The sequence below is a fragment of the Erigeron canadensis genome, chromosome 1 (genome assembly GCF_010389155.1).
Source record: "Erigeron canadensis isolate Cc75 chromosome 1, C_canadensis_v1, whole genome shotgun sequence".
Classification (NCBI taxonomy): Eukaryota; Viridiplantae; Streptophyta; class Magnoliopsida; order Asterales; family Asteraceae; genus Erigeron; species Erigeron canadensis.
In genome coordinates this window covers 45,889,445-45,903,405 of record NC_057761.1, presented here as the reverse complement: position 1 = coordinate 45,903,405, position 13,961 = coordinate 45,889,445, and the positions used below count along the sequence as shown (strand labels likewise).

General features: G+C 32.6%; 1 protein-coding gene and 1 long non-coding RNA gene across 4 annotated transcripts; one reads left to right on the top strand and one right to left on the bottom strand.

Moving 5' to 3' along the window:
• Positions 1-1,354: 1,354 nt before the first annotated feature.
• On the bottom strand, positions 1,355-2,709 carry LOC122585960. Of its 2 annotated transcripts, none has more exons than XR_006321832.1 (4): positions 2,499-2,709; positions 2,219-2,296; positions 1,517-1,614; positions 1,355-1,444 (listed from the first exon to the last, which is right to left on the bottom strand). It is a non-coding gene; the product is annotated as an uncharacterized LOC122585960 (long non-coding RNA). The 2 variants fall into 2 exon arrangements; XR_006321833.1 differs by having other exon boundaries at positions 2,219-2,283.
• A 1,439-nt stretch (positions 2,710-4,148) lies between these two features.
• LOC122585728 (phosphoacetylglucosamine mutase) lies at positions 4,149-13,414 on the top strand. 2 transcript variants are annotated; one of them, XM_043757853.1, is made up of 10 exons: positions 4,149-4,337; positions 4,457-4,501; positions 4,595-4,722; positions 9,604-9,723; positions 10,329-10,471; positions 10,542-10,787; positions 11,366-11,754; positions 11,853-12,028; positions 12,632-12,728; positions 13,090-13,414. In XM_043757853.1, the coding sequence occupies exons 1-10, from the start codon at positions 4,277-4,279 to the stop codon at positions 13,242-13,244; spliced, it is 1,560 nt and encodes a 519-aa protein (XP_043613788.1). In that variant the 5' UTR covers positions 4,149-4,276; the 3' UTR covers positions 13,245-13,414. The 2 variants fall into 2 exon arrangements, with proteins under 2 accessions (XP_043613788.1, XP_043613787.1); XM_043757852.1 differs by having other exon boundaries at positions 4,457-4,722.
• The last annotated feature ends 547 nt before the right edge of the window (positions 13,415-13,961 follow it).

The following is a 13,961-nucleotide window of genomic DNA, read 5'->3' as shown; positions in this document are numbered from 1 at the left end:
AATTTTTTTCTTCTTCATCGATAAATTGTTTGTATCGACAATGATCCATAGTTCAAACACACTTTGATTGCTCCTAGAATGGAAAACTATTCTTGATTTTGAAATGATCGATCTTAGTTTCTTAAAAATTTTAAAAATGGAACTCCTCAATTGTTCAAAAGGTGTTGTCTTTGACTTGAGAACTGTAACACACATTGTAATACTCAAAGAGATCAATATTCAATCATAAAACCTGGCAACAAGATCTAAATGCATAAATAAGCATCGCACAAAATCTAGGATTTGCAAACTATTGAATAATCTATGTATGTAACAACGCGTTTTAACATTTTTCTAAAACTAAATTTAATATAGAGCTCAATTTACTTAGAATTGCATTTTTTCCTCAATCTAAAACATATCTAAAACTTAAAAGACGATATCTATATCTATACTCTTTTATAAAACACTACGTCTTTTACCCCACGTTGCGCGAGTTGTTATAAATAATAGCTCAAATAAAGGTTAACAACAAATAAATGTTCGTTGCATTATCATATAAAATAAAAAAATTGTCCATTACCAAAAAGAAATTTTGCATATTAGAATAATAAACATCTTGTAATCCTAATTAGCACATGGACTCTTTAACATGATAACATAAATCCTAATTAGCAAGTATATGTAAACTTGTATATGTTTTCAATCACACATGAACCCTGTTAATCACGTCCAATAACATAGCCATGAGTATGCAATTCCACGGTTATTAACGGTTGCAAGGTATTGCTAGTGCAACTTTGTAGTTTCCATGAGGTGCGCGCCTAGACAATATTCAGATTGAAGTTAAAAGTTGGCATTTAAAATACAATGACATAACAATTATATTTGAAACACAAAGGGTATGCTTGAAGCAAAACATAGTGACACTCTATACTACTCCTGCAAACTTATAAACACTTGAGACTAACTTGAATGTAGGATTATGCTGACCAACACATAACCAGTTTATAATCTTTGAACTATTTTGTAATTTTCTAATCGAGTAAACACCTAGTCTTTGAGAATAACACTTGCTAATATAATCTAAAGTACTAATGCTTTCATCATGAAATAAATATTCAATAGTTGACTACAAATCTTTAATGTTTCACCTAAAAGTTTTACAAAAGCAAAATATCCATAAATCAGACTAATCCTTGTAAGGATTGAATATTTTTAGCGTTACATTATAAATAATTATTATTGGTGGTGGTGGTGCAATTTTGATATAAAATTATGCTACTTGTTTAATAGCTTGACTTGAAAATAAAGTCAAATCAATATCAAACAACGAATATACATAAATAGACAATCAATACCTACCATGAGATATGCACCATCATGAAGCCAGTGATTCTCCTCGAGTGCTCCATGGCTACCAATCTCAACTCAAAAACTTGGTGTATTTGTGCTTTTCTCACCCCTACAATCATCATTTAATAAGATTAATCACCAACCATAATCTTAAACACATTTGCAAGAAACTTTTTCTCACTTTAATTCGAAAAGACTTGTAAAAATCTCGGTTAGGCAGCATCCATCTGGATCAAAGGGTAACATCAACATGTTTACCCAATTTTTTCACTTCAATTCCTGAGAATTCAACAAAAAAGCGTCAAACTTTAGACTAACCTGTACACGAAAATGTCACAACCATCTTCAAGATGTTCCTTGCAAGTGTGACAAAAACTAAGGAGGCTTTGCCATGGAGATTTGGGGTTAGAATCTAAGACATAGTTATCATAAGTATGGGTTGTTTTTGGGTTAGACCCATATGAGATTACTTTTGTATATTCCTCAGATAGTCCCATTTCACTCAAAGACAGACCACCCACTGAACCTCTAATTGGCCCGAATCCATCCCAAAATCATAACAATTTTCTTGTGGGTGTGTTGGGATTTGGATCTTTAAGTTTGATGCAAATAAAACCTTTCTACTTTAGTACTATTAAGCTTAAAGGTGTTGTCTTCATTGTTCTCTTGAAAAGCAAGGGCCATATCATTTTAGTCATAGTATGTACACTCATGAATAAAAATAACATAATCAAAAAGTTCTACAAAGATATGCATTCATGGCGGTTCCCTTGAATTTTCTAGCTAGCTAATTATGCCTTAATAGCATTCAAATATATGACCATCTTTTGATTACAAATGTTTAAAAACAAAGAGTTTTCGATAAATGTAAAAAAAGACAGACCTGAAGTCGAGACATGTCACACTGGTCTCGAATATACACCACTCCCTTCATTTACATTTAAAAACCTGCTTCGAAAACCTACATATTATACTACTTTTTACTCGTAAAAAAAAAAACATATAGAAAGAAAAACAAAATCTTTAGCATTTGCCTCAAGCTGATTCTAAATACCAATACTCAAATTTAACAGCATCGAATAGTGTAAAAACAAATAAAAATGCAACCATGAAACTGATTATAAATATAATATATCTAAAAATCCAAAACCCCTAATACATACCTTGATTGAATAAACAATATGATAATCCAAGAAAAATAAGAGAGGTTATTTGACTTTTCGCATAAGAATAGATGAAGATGAGAGAGATAAAGAAAAATTAAGTTTTGATAGAAAATAAGATTTGATAGATGTGTCGAGAGACAAAGAAGAAACGAGGTTGGGGTTTGGTTTAACACAGAGGAAGAAGGAGGTTAGGGTGTATCATCCGGGTTTATGGAGGATCCGTGCGTTGTTATAATTTTTTATTTAAGTTTTGTCAAAAAATTTATAGAATGACACATAAAATCTTAGGTGACAATATTAATATATTATAAAATAGGTTTGAGTTTTTAGAAACTCTATTCCTACTGTTTTAATAATTATATAGAAATGACCATTTTTTTTCTCATATAATGATCAAATATATCTAAAATACCCTTGTTTTTTATTTACTAATTTAAATATCTTCACCTAAATATATATGCGGTTGTTAAATTTATTTTTTGAAAATAATTTTGACACGGATAATAAAAAGAATTGGTTTATAGATAAAAAATTTATTTATAAATTACCGAGTATAATTTATATGTGTAAGTAACAAACAAACTTTTATGTTAATAATTTTCTTGAACCTGATTAAGTTGACTATACATGTAAAAATCTAAATAATATTTTTTTTTTGGTCAAAATCAAACGATGACCATACAAAATTCATAAACCCCAAAATAGTTTATTAATATTAATATTTATATTTGATGAGAATTTATTAAAATATCTTTGCCATATATATAATTTTTGGATTCATTGAATATGTTTAAATAAGATAATTATTATAAAAATGACACATGAGATAAAAACTTATGTGTCAATTTTTAAAAATAGCTTTAAATTGAAAGAGGTTTTAAAATGTTAGGATAACTACTCTTTTAATAGATATATAGATAGATATATATACTCTCGTAATGCGGCGGTGGTGGCAGCAACAGGTGGTGTTGGTGGCGGTGATGGGAATGATGTGGTTATTAATTTAAAAGTAATTGATGTAAATGGTAGTCTAGTTATTTTATGGTTAGGAGATATATCTTTTGTAGATAACTTTATTAAGAGTATTATAAAGATATTCGGTGGAAATATTTAAATTAGTGAATAAATGAGATAGATAGTTTGGATAAATATGGGTGAAAAATATTTTTAGGGATATATTGGGTAAATTTAGTGTGTGAGTTAGGAATATGTTGAAAATTAAGGATATTTTGGGTATTTTAAAGGTATAGAGTTGAAAAAAGGAGGGTAGTTTGTTTATTAATAGAGTATACATAAAATATTTTTGATTAAGTTATATACAACATATATACCCTGAGCCCTTAAAATAATTATAAACCTCATTTTACATCAATTACATTTATATTAATAACCATACTCCTATTGCTATCACTGCCATCATCGCCGTTGCGCTACCAAGTTGTCGGCGTGTCGCATTGCGCGGATACCTCTATAGTTTATTTTTGTTTGTATTAACTTTAACTTGAAAGATAAAGTTTTGTTTTGAAAGATGTATGTATGTCTAAAATAGGAGTATTCTGCACCAAAAACAATTCTGAATATTTTGATTTTTTATTTTAATTTAACTGTGTGTAAACAATATTACAATATTTTAACATAGGGTTGTGAATGTGTTGTTGGCTTAATCAATTAAATGAATAGACAGATCTTTCCCTGTGTAGAAGTGTAGAACTAAATCTTCTGAAGCACCGTTTCTTGAGACTTTCTTCACCAATTTATGCAAATTTTTTTCAAGAATGAACAAACAACAACAATCAATGATCCTTGAATCAGCTTCTCATTTCCCACCACCTAAAGGTTTAATCTTTTCCTCTCAAACCCATTTCAAAAATCTTGATTTCCCCAAAACCCCTTATTTTTATTATTATTGTAATAATAAAAAGCTAACAACTTTTTTTTATATTTTAATGTTGTAGGAACAAAGCTAAGTTATGGGACAGCTGGATTCAGGGCAGATGCAAGTATCTTATCATCAACAATATTCAGAATAGGGATATTGGCAGCATTAAGATCTCTGAAAACTGATGGGTCTGTTATTGGTTTGATGATCACAGCTTCACATAACAAAGTAGAAGATAATGGGGTCAAAGTGGCTGATCCAAGTGGTGGAATGCTTACTCAAAATTGGGAACCTTTTGCTGATTCCATTGCCAATGCCCCTGATCCTCATACTCTTGTTCAGGTCTGTTTTTTGTTTTTAGGTCATATGGGTATGGGTTGAAATTGGGTCGGATTGGCCTGTTACAGTTTTGTTCTTATTTATATGAATAACTAATAAATATAAGCAAGTGAAAGTCCACACACTACCAATTAATGGAACGTGAAGCTTTTCTGCAACTCTGTTATACCTTCGGGAAACTTAGCCATCTGAATATAATATCTAAGACATTCAGCTCTTTCAGTACAGTCAAGCTTGACAAGTTCTATGAGAGTGAAACAAGATTGGGCTACACACAAATTTCACACAGAATGTATACTACATTACAAGACCATAGATTTTTATCCCGCGGAAAACCACTGTGAAGTTTAGTGAAATTGTTTTAAGTAAATTGAGTAAGAATTAAGTTTTTGTACTAAGGGCAATTGAATTTCAACATCAATAAGTACAATTCCCAAATTAACTCCCCAACTATGAAGTTGAATCAATCTTGCTTGGATTCGTGACTTGAATCCATTGTCTATATGTTCAAGTCAAACGGTCACTTCAAGAGCTGAACACTTGGACGTATGACACATTAGGTCAACAACATGGTTGCTGGCTTGCTGCAACAAATGTCACAAATAACTGCTTCAATAGTCATGTCAAATATATACATAAGAAAACCAAAAATCAAGAAAAACTATACGTGTAAAACACGGGCCAGCTATAGGGAATTTTGACAGCAAACGTCATTAAATAATGACTCAGTATAATTAATCATTAACCATATAGCTTGTATGAGCACAACTTGTAACTTTTGGCAAATTGTACAAACATCTAAGAGAGTGAGTTATTGTTAATCACACGGAAAAGTTAGTAATAAACTTAGCTAATACATCTCGAATTCTTTCAAGATGCAGAGCACTGAAATTGCCCCAGTGCATATCAATAACCTCAAATAGATATACTTTTTTATTTGGGAGCGGATTAGATAGATATACTTAATCACTACACAACATCTTGCAAAAGCTTCTTACAGTCTTGCGTTACTATAAAAAGTCAAAACATATAATATAGCTACAATCAGAAGTTAAGGTAATAGGTTGCAAACATTAGAAAACAAAATTTTCTATTTTATAAACTCTTGAAATGAGAACCGGAATCATAACGAAACAGTTGAAGCGAATACTTTTCAAAATGGTGCAGTCGAACACATATATACAACAATAATTACAAACCATGTATCTCACTAAATCAACCTTTTATATATGTATGAATTAAACATCATCCTCTTATTTCTATAGCAAAGATAGAATATGCATGTCCAATAAATACAAGTTAAAGAAACTATTTAGTGTTTCATTGTTGACCTTAGTTACCATAATTGTAAATTTGCTTGCTAGAGTTCATGGCAATTAATTATAAATGAGCCGTCCAGGATTTTACTTAAACCTTGTATAATGTAACTGTGCAAGCACAATAGATACTCACTCAAAGACTGAAACCTGAATTTAGTACCCACACCAGGTAACATGCATATGAAGAGAATCTCGTATAAAAGTAATATAAGCTTAATGTGCTTATAAACAACAGTCTGAATATATGAAAATGTTCAAGGAACTGAAAATAAGTGAAAGGGAATGAGAACGGCTACCTTCCAAAACATAATAATTTTATTATTAGTTGACAGGACAAAAAGGGCGCCATTGGCTTTTTGGCACCATGTAATTTTGCTAATATTCTCATCAATCTCCAAACTCTTTAAATAATCAAACTGAAATAAGAAGTTGGAGATGTAAGGATTATATCCATCAGCTAATAAATAAACAGCATGAGAAGAGGGAGGCTCACAAATAAACAACTTAATATTTCCAATTAGTACACTTAAAGGTTAATTTTCAATGGCTTTTAGATATCTATATTTATGTTTTCTATAAAGTACAGTCTTCACACAAACCTTTTTCAAGAAAACCAAGAGCTGCTCTTGCCTTTTCCATTTGCACTACACAACCAAACTTCAACCAAAATCCATATCAGCTATGTAGGATATAATCCAATCAACCAATACAATGTTGCTACCCATGCCATCTGACCTCTAGAATTCAAAAGACAAGAATAGTCCCGTGCTTAGTGGACCTCCCACCACCACCCAGTTTATGACTACGAATTGTGACAATCCCATATATTATTGTTTGCATCAATTTCTAGTGGTCATTAACTAAGACAAATACAACCATTTGCATCTCAACACTATATCAAACTTTTAGAGTCCATATAAAACCATCCATTAATCCAAGCTTCCAACCAAAAGCTTAACCATGTAACCAAATTAAAGCCAACCCAGCCCTGCCTAAAAAGCCAAAACGCAAAATTCAACAATTGTTACCCAATATCAACCAGATGAGGACCGATATAAAGACCAGACCAGGCCAGAAAGTGACTCATACAATTGTGAGATACAACCTCTATTGACCGACCCTACTTCTACTATAGAATTTTATGCTGTCTCAAAACACCTTTCATCCAAAAACTTATACATTTTACTAAAATAAGATTGCAAAACCCGTTGTTCAGTAATGATCTATATAATGACTATGATGATTTAAGAGGTTTTACGTATCAAAAATAGTAGTATACACTTTAGATGAATCCTGTTCACTTTTCAAGCTGAATTAATTGATTTCTTAAGTAAAATATGACCCAAATTGACCAATTTACTAAAAATGGGTCAAAATTGCTACGCTCCTAATTGTATGGTAAACGTTTTGAAGAAAAAGCCAGATTTAGCAATAACTAACAATGGTAAAAACTCACTTCTAAATAGATGATTCTCCAAGCTCCTTTAGTCATGAACTCATACACTAACATCTTGTGATCTAGCAGCCTTAAATAACTGTCCAAGTAATTTCTTTGTACAATATGTCAACACTACCAATTAGAGTTATACTAATTGTCAGTATATTCTAAACTCAAATGAATTCCAAAGGAGCATACCAACATAATAAAGCATGTCAGCATGACACACACCATATACGATTACATGTCTATCATCCTCCAACTTAGTCGTCTCTGTAACCACCACTACTATTAGAACTATACTGCTTTTCCCATTTTTGATGAATTGATGTAATAAGAATGAGTATTACTACTAAACAAAGTATATAAAATCAAACCTTGATGTTCCTTCTCAAACTCTTCAGTATACTCCCGAGTGTTCATATGAACCAAATTTCCCCCTGTACTTCTGAAAGTTGGTAGATGGTAGTCTCAGTTAATAACTCCCACTTTGAATTTACCTTCAATGACATAGTCTTTTCCTTTTCCCTAATACAACCACCACCGTAAGAGTTAAATTAATTTTATACACAACAATGACCAATGTGTTAACATGCTTTTAATCACAATATAATAAAAGATGGCTCAGACATATGCTCAAGTAAGAGTAAGGATTCGGTATTGATGTTGGTGCATTTCCGGGTGACAACATCATTATAGAAGTTTGTCTTGAGTCTATTGAATATGTACTTGTAATAAACGTTAAGTTTTCGCGTATAATAAAGTCAACCTTGACTTTTGACCAAGTCAAGCTCGACCTTTGACCAGGTCGAGGTCAAGGTCAAGTCAAGGCTTTGGCCCGGTCCATGTTTAAGCCTATATATATAGATGTAAGGTTTAGGTTTCAAAAGAGAGAGAGAGGGAGAGAGTTTGAGTTGCAACTCATTAATCTTCTAGCTTTTGTTTCATTCATATTCTTGCACTTAGGAACTTGGTATTTACCTGTCATTTTGTATCCTAATCTTTATTTTTGCTCATACCTGCAAGCTAGCTGCTAGGTGCAAACGACAAATTTAGTAAATTTCCAATTAACATGTATTTTCATCATTATATTAGAACACTACCCGTTTGCCAAGACCAGAACCGATATGTTAAAATAAATAAAATTAGATCCACTTTTTTTTTTTTTGAACAGCGAGTTAGTAGTTAGTAATTAGCGGTTAGCATTCGAGACACCACAGTGACATCCAATTGGGCAGTATGCGGTGCACGAACCACGCAAGCCTGGGATGAAACCCAAGACTCTCGAAAATATATAAATATATTACTTACACATACGCTTTACACCTCCAAAAACACACCATTTTCATCACCTTATATGTCATACTTCCAATGTGGCAACATCCATAGCTTGACAACACATAAAAGTGATGTCACCGGAGTTGTCTCCTTTAGTATGAAAAGGGGGATATATATATATATATATTTGGCAATACTAAAAGTTCATTTAGGAGGTTGTTTCCATTACTAGTAGACTAAAGACTTTGGACACTTTATGTGATTTGTTTGGAGTTATGTTTTGATGTGAACAGAAATTATGCAATTTCGGACTAGGTGAGTAGGTTAGAGTCTTGTGGATTGATTGCAGAATTGGATTCTGACTTCTGTTTCTTTTATTGTTTAAGACGGTCGAGCATAGTGGGTTGGGTAACTGGTCGAACGAGTTTTGGGTTGGAACGGGTTACTTAGAGTCAGCGGGATAGATTGACACCCAAATGTGTCTGTGATTTTTATGGAATTATGTTATAACTTGAAAGTTCTTTCATGCAATTTAAGATGCTTTTAGATTGCCAGGTCAGGTGGATTGAGTAAGGGCCAAAAGGGGTCAGATTGGGGACGGGTCATATTTAGTATCTGTTGTAATTGGAAGGTTGGGTTGACTGCCAAAACCTTTTGTCCATTTTTAAACTTTAATTAGTGTAATAATTTCGTATTTCAAACAATTTACAATGATTTCAGCTGTTTGAAGTGGTATTTTATTCATCTTTTCTGTCGAATCATGTTGCGTTGCTACATGGACTTTTATTGGGATGTTATTGTTTGCTAATTCCTTAATATCAGTTTCTTTTTATCGATTGGTTGAAACAGTTGATCACTGAATTTGCAACAAAGGAAAACATACCACTTGATGGAGGAAAGAAAGCAGCAATATTATTAGGGAGAGACACCAGGCCTAGCGGTGAATTTCTAGTTGAAGCTGCAAAACAAGTAAGACTCATTTACTAGGTTTACCAAAGTTGTAGTGAGGAACTAACTGTATACGTTTATGGAAAGTGGTTAAAGTTATGGTAGTTTTGGCACTTGGTAAGTTTAAAAATAACATTTCGGTTATGCATTTGCTGGTGATCTAATCCAATTATTGCACTCTTGCAGAAGAACATCTAATGATCGAACTTTATAAGCAAAATCCACAGGCCAAAAGTTATTGATTATATTTGCCTGTATTACCCATAAAATGCCATAAGTTTGATATATGCCATAGGTTTTTTCCGTTGTTACTGAAGATTCTAATGCAGTGAAGGGTTACTTTTAAGGTCCAGTATAAGTTTCTCAAATTCTTGTTTGGGACCTAAATGAGACAAAATGCAATTTCTAAAGCCATCAGTTGCTATTGTTACAAATACATTGATGCTGTTATTTTGGGTTCACATGATTTGTTTATTTTGTTGAGGGAGCTCAAACAGTCGCACGTCACAACTATCATGGAACAGTCTTTTGTTATTTTTTGGTTGATAAAAGTGACAACTGATAAACAAGATTACTCAAGCATGTCTATTCTATCCTGTAAGTTGATTTTGAATCCTTAATTCCAGGGGATATCTTCAATAATTGGAGCTGTTGCGACTGATAGGGGCGTCGTTACAACTCCACAATTGCATTGGATGGTCCGTGCTATAAACAAAGGATTAAAAGCATCTGAGCTTGATTATTTTGATCAGCTTTCCTGCTCTTTCAGGTTGGTTCTTTAGTGCTATTGTCAATGTGTATTTTTCTTCAATATTCATTTTTTAATTATATTACATTAGATGTTTGATAGATCTAATACCAAAGAAGAGTGGAGATAATCATTCAATTGGGAAGTTGATTGTTGATTGCTCGAATGGAGTGGGTGGGGAGAAACTACAAGTTCTAAAAGAAAAGTTAAATTGGTTGGACGTAGAAATACGTAATACAGGTAAAGAAGGCATACTAAATGAAGGTGTTGGTGCTGATTATGTACAGAAAGAGAAAGTTGCTCCCCAGGCATTTGGTCCTTCAGATGTTGGTATAAGGTGAGCCATTTTCATTTTTTTAATGTTAAAACATCATATTAATGCTTTTTGAGATGCAAAACTAATCTGCCATGTAGATGTCAAATTGACAAGGTATCATGTCAAAAGGGTTATTTTTAGTTTTGATTGTTTAACTGATTCCAGTTGGGTTTAATTACTAACTTTTTTTTTTGCTATTTTATAAATAGATTATATGACAAATGTAATTTGCAAAACTAGTAATTAGTATAGCAATCTGATTTTCTAATATAAATAGACTTGGAAGGAAGCTTAAAAAATGAGTATTGCAATCTATGTAATTTTGTTAATTTTTTAACATAAAAAGTTTTAGAAGGTTGTAAGCATAAAAAATACGCATTGACGACTTTCAGGCTCTTCGACCACTTGTCCGGTTTCGCTTTTAGCTAAATATTTTGGCTTGACCCATCTTTAAATATTTTGGCTTGACCCATCTTACCCCTTAGCCATTGACCATAACCGATATCGACTCCTCCATAAATAAATGGCTTCAGTTTGTCATATCTCTTATGGGGTGATGGTAAATAAGAGTAATAACTTCAACTATTCTAGTGTTTCAGGTGTGCAAGTCTAGATGGAGACGCTGATCGTCTCGTATACTTTACAATTATATCAAATGGAAGCAAGAAGATTAACCTAGTTGACGGGGACAAGATTTTAACATTGTTTGCTTTATTTATCCAAGATCAGTTAAGTATTCTTACTGATAAAAATGAGTATCAACCTCGTGTTGGCGTTATACAGACAGCTTATGCTAATGGTGCATCCACCAAATACCTAAACCAATTGGGATTAGAAGTTGTATTTACACCCACAGGGGTAAAGTATTTGCACACAAAAGCAGAAGAGTATGATATTGGGATCTATTTTGAAGCAAATGGTCATGGAACCATATTATTCTCCGACCACTTTTTAAGTTTCTTAGAGGGTAAAATGTCAACAGAAAAAGGTAATCTCCCTTATTTGTTATGCGTTCTTTAAACTACCCTTGGTGTGTAATTTATTCAAGAAAATGGTTTGATCCTGAAGCTAAAATTGTATTTGAAGATGTAGAAAAGCAGAATGCTGCTAAGAGGCTATGTGCAGTCACTAAGCTGATCAATCAAGCTGTGGGTGATGCTCTCAGTGGGTTACTTTTGGTTGAAGCAATCTTACAACATATGGGATGGTCAGTCAATAAATGGAATGAGCTTTATTGTGATCTACCAAGCAGACAACTTAAGGTTAGTTTAATCTATATTGGGAATTCGTATTGGCACTTTCAATCCATATACTTATGAATGGGTTGGTGTGGGCCATGTTCGATCTATAATGGATCATATGGTGATATATAAAATTATAGATATTAAAAAATTAGCCTAAACGGAAATAGGTCATATGGGTCGAACTGGTCAAAATTTCAAATGGGTCAAACACCAGGCAATGTATTTGTTTAATGTGTAAATCTTCTTAATCATATTACTCGAAAGCTTAATTTTTAATTGAAATAATAATCTGTTTTATTATAATTGTGGGGACCCTAAAAAAATGAAAATTTGGACAAAAAAGCTTCAAACCAAACCAACCTGATTGACCACTCTTAACTGTATGACCCATTTTGCCTCCTCTAATATAGTAATAATAATTAATGAACAAAGAAATCTTTAGATGTCAATGTGATTCAGTATCCCCTCCCTAATGAGCCTTGTGGTATGTTCTGGTCATATGCGTCACCATGTTCTTCGTGTATTATCAATTGGTATACTGTGAACCATTTTATGTCTTTTTTGCTCTTCAAGTACTTCAGATATTGGCCTAGTTCACAAATGACCAGATGTGAATCCCAGGTAAAAGTTGCAGATAGAACTGCTGTTGTAACGACGAATGCAGAAACTACTGTTGAGAAACCCCCGGGCATTCAAGAAGCTATCAATGCATTAACTGGTAACTAGATTTTTCTGCATAGATGTGGAATTTTGTCGACTCATTTTCTTATGAATGCCGTCATGGTTATGATTTGTTTCTAATGGGTGAAACAATTTAAAATAAATAGCTCAAAAGGATATGGGCCGAAATGGTTCAAAAGTCCCCTAGATTATATTATTTAAAGATATTTTTATTGAATTAATAAGATGTGAAACCTATCTAACACATTGGCAATTAATGTTTGTGGACGGAAGGTGTTTCAGGTCAACATAACCTGACATGTTTCGAGCTGTACCCATACTTTAACCATTTTAATAGTTACTTGTATTGTCCATTTTGCCACTTTATACCCAAACCGACTGGCATTCATTATGTGCAGTTAAATACCCACAAGGAAGGTGTTTTGTTAGACCATCAGGAACAGAGGACGTAGTGAGAATTTATGCAGAGGCAGATACACAGGAAGGAACAGATGAACTCGCTAATTCTGTAGCAAAAGTCGTGGATCAGTTTCTTGGATTCAACAGCTCATGAAAATATCAGTGGATGTGCATCTCCTGAGCTTTTATAAGTTTCTTTTGATTATTTGTAAGCTCTTTGACTCTGGTAGATGGTAACAGTTTGGTTTTTCATTGCCTTTTGATTCATATATATAAGACCTAACGTCTCACAAGTTACACTTTTGGTGTCATTGATCTACTTCACATGCCACATATGTTTTTAAATGTTGTTTGTAGTTTCTTTGTAGTTTAGCATTATACACTTTTTCTATTTTTCACATAAGTTGGTTATTTGTGTTATGTTATTAGTTTATTACATCGGATATTCGGCCCGTGTATAGATTAAAAATATAAACGGTTAAAACATTTTGAATTATTTTTTTGTTATGCTATTCTCGATCAATACACTACTACACTAGTTGATATTGTAATTAGTGTACTTTTTTTTTGTTAATATATTTTTCAAAACTTTTTGTAGTTACATGTGTGCATTTCTTAAATCTTGTTTTGACTCTTGTTTATTTCCCTTTTCTTTTGCTACATTCATTTTGTGTTGAAATGGTGTCGTTCAATGTTGGAGAGACTGCTAAACTTATGTTTTTAAGCAAATCTTTCAATTGAATATTGCGGAGACTACATTCTTACAATCTTACCACCAACTATTTGATCAATAGATTTCCATTCTCAGTTCTTCAAAACAAGACAACGTATGAACCCTTAACACGAAGAATAAATAACGAGCATACCCGCT

Coding starts and splice junctions, on each gene's coding strand:
- LOC122585728 (XM_043757852.1), top strand. CDS start 4,277: ATGAACAAACAACAACAATCAATGATCCTTGAATCAGCTTCTCATTTC. Junction 10,472..10,541: donor CAGCTTTCCTGCTCTTTCAG/GTTGGTTCTTTA, acceptor ATATTACATTAG/ATGTTTGATAGATCTAATAC. Junction 12,729..13,089: donor AGCTATCAATGCATTAACTG/GTAACTAGATTT, acceptor CATTATGTGCAG/TTAAATACCCACAAGGAAGG.